Source organism: Nannospalax galili, unplaced genomic scaffold (genome assembly GCF_000622305.1).
Source record: "Nannospalax galili isolate Female #2095 unplaced genomic scaffold, S.galili_v1.0 scaffold1678, whole genome shotgun sequence".
NCBI classification, from domain to species: domain Eukaryota; kingdom Metazoa; phylum Chordata; class Mammalia; order Rodentia; family Spalacidae; genus Nannospalax; species Nannospalax galili.
This window is the reverse complement of record NW_008340844.1, coordinates 18,169-20,566: the sequence shown is the minus strand read 5'-3', so window position 1 is coordinate 20,566 and position 2,398 is coordinate 18,169. Positions and strand designations below refer to the sequence as shown.

Genomic DNA, 2,398 nt, shown 5'->3' with positions numbered 1-2,398 from the left:
ACTTTTAATGAAAGCGGTGGTATCATAACATATTATTCAGAGCTTTTGTACCACTATAGATTGTAGGATATGTACATAAACTAGAAAATGATAGTGAGTATATTTAGGCTTTCAGGTAAAATGTTTGACTTATGAGTATTGATATTCATCAGAGTACAAGTGGGAGACCATAAAAGTCTGTTTAATAATAGAAAATAAATTTCAAGAGAAACATTTGGAATTGAAAGAAGCTTGACTAGTTTTACCTATTTAGAAAAAAAGACTCAGATAACAGAATAGAATAAACTTGTTTTATAATTTCATGGAGGTAGAACATAGAAATTAGCTATTAAGATATCAAAAGAAGAAAATGCAGCAAGGAAAATGCCATGAGCACAAAAATGACGATTTATTGGCAACATCACCCCACAGCCTTGACATGATCATTTCTCTTTCAGTTGCAAACTCCATTTAACAGTTTACACTGACGAAACACAGTGTTTTTTTTAAAGTAAAACATTGCTAATGGATTTACATGATTGTTGTAGGTAAGTGAAATAGGCCCTACTAAAAAGATATTTCAAAATCATAAATCTTTATAAAGATTTAAATTATAAATAATTTAATTTATTATTTATAACCTTTAAATTATAAATCTTTATTTATAGATTTCCAAGATTAAGTTATGCTTTAACTAAACGTATACAGAATATAAAAATAATTTGTGTGATTTTAATTCTCTCACAATGCTAACAGTGTGGGAAAGAATTTTCTCAGTGCCCCTGTAACATCTTTGTTCCGCAGACTGTATATCAAGGGATTGAACACTGGGGTCAATGTGGTATAGAAAAGACAGAGGATTTTCTCTGTTCCCTCATACTCAATGGATTTGGGTTTTAAATAGGTGATACTGGCTGATCCATAGAATAAAAACACAACTATAAGGTGTGAAGAGCAAGTAGAAAATGCTTTGGTTCTTCCTGTGTTTGATGGCAGGTTCAGGATGGTGGAGATAATTCTGCTATAGGACACAAGGATCAACAAAAAGGGCACAGTGACAATCAATAAAGTAGATAAATAGACCATCATCTCATTCACAAAAATGTCCCCACAGGCCAGTTTGAGCAATGGGGGTATGTCGCAGAAGAAGTGATTGATTTTGTAAGATTTACAGAAGGACAGAGAAAAAATTTGATATGTATGATCTACCGGAATGGGGATTGCAATAGCAAAGGAACCAACCACCAGCTGCTTACACAATTTATGGTTCATGATTAGAGGGTAGTACAGAGGATTGCATATGGCAACATACCGGTCATAGGCCATCACAGCCAGAAGGAAGCATTCTGTGGCTCCCACAATAAGGAAGAAGCACATTTGTGTAGCACAAGCATGAAAAGAAATATTTCCTTTGAGAGTACAAAGATCCATAAGCATTCTAGGCAGAGTGATGGACACATAGCAGATTTCAAGGAAAGAAAAATTGGTGATGAAAAAATACATGGGAGTCTGCAGAGTGGGCTCTACCTTTGTGATGAGAATAACAATTCCATTCCCCAGCAAGATAATCATATAAATGAAGAGGAAGATTCCAAAGAGAAACCAGTGCAATTTGGGAATATCAGAGAATCCCACGAGAACAAATTCCACGGGCACAGTCAGATTTATTTCTGTGATTTTCCATTTGTTTTCTTTTGGTAGAGTCACGTTTCTTAACTGCATGTCCTCTGTCAAATTGGATTAGTATATGTGTTTTGGATTTTATAACATAAGTTTCTTTCTGAATGTTACAGTTCTGAATCTGGGAGATTCACTGTGAAATCATGAGCAATGGATTTACCTGAATAAAAAATAAAACCAATTTTATCAATAAAGTTCTCCAAATGTATTGACCATCTTAGTTATATCTTCTAATATAATCAATAAAATCCATATGGCCATATATTTTTATTCAGGTTCATATCATAAATATGTGTAGTTTGTTTGTCTTGAAGTCGCACTGCAATACTTCTCTAACCTCTGTGCTCAAGAGCAAAATAAGATTCAGAGTTCACATAAAGCCAGTGTTTTGGTGAATATCTATAAAACCAGGATTCAGAAAGCTAATGGGCAATTATTTCAAGACAATCCAGGACATCTTGGTGAAATCATGTTTCTAAAAACTAATAAATAGTTTAAATACTTAAAACATAGCATGCATATATGTAAAAGTACACACTGACATTTACTGTTAAATATTTTTTAATTTTAGCTCTGTTATCTTTTAGATCTCTGCAACCCTTATTTTGAAATAAGTAATTGTATAAACCTCATTGCTACTTTCAATGTTGGTAATCTTCTTACATATATTACTGGCTCTCTGAAAAACCAGATATCCTATATCTCACCTACCACTTATTTTGATGGCGTGCAGTGTACC

The 2,398-nt window shown here is 33.3% G+C and overlaps 1 protein-coding gene across 1 annotated transcript; it reads right to left on the bottom strand.

Annotated features, from left to right (window-relative positions):
• Window positions 1-720: 720 nt before the first annotated feature.
• Window positions 721-1,701, bottom strand: LOC103736326 (olfactory receptor 10AG1-like). Its single transcript, XM_008835808.1, has one exon. It carries the CDS (start codon window positions 1,699-1,701, stop codon window positions 721-723), a length of 981 nt encoding a protein of 326 aa, XP_008834030.1.
• Between the last annotated feature and the right edge of the window lie 697 nt (window positions 1,702-2,398).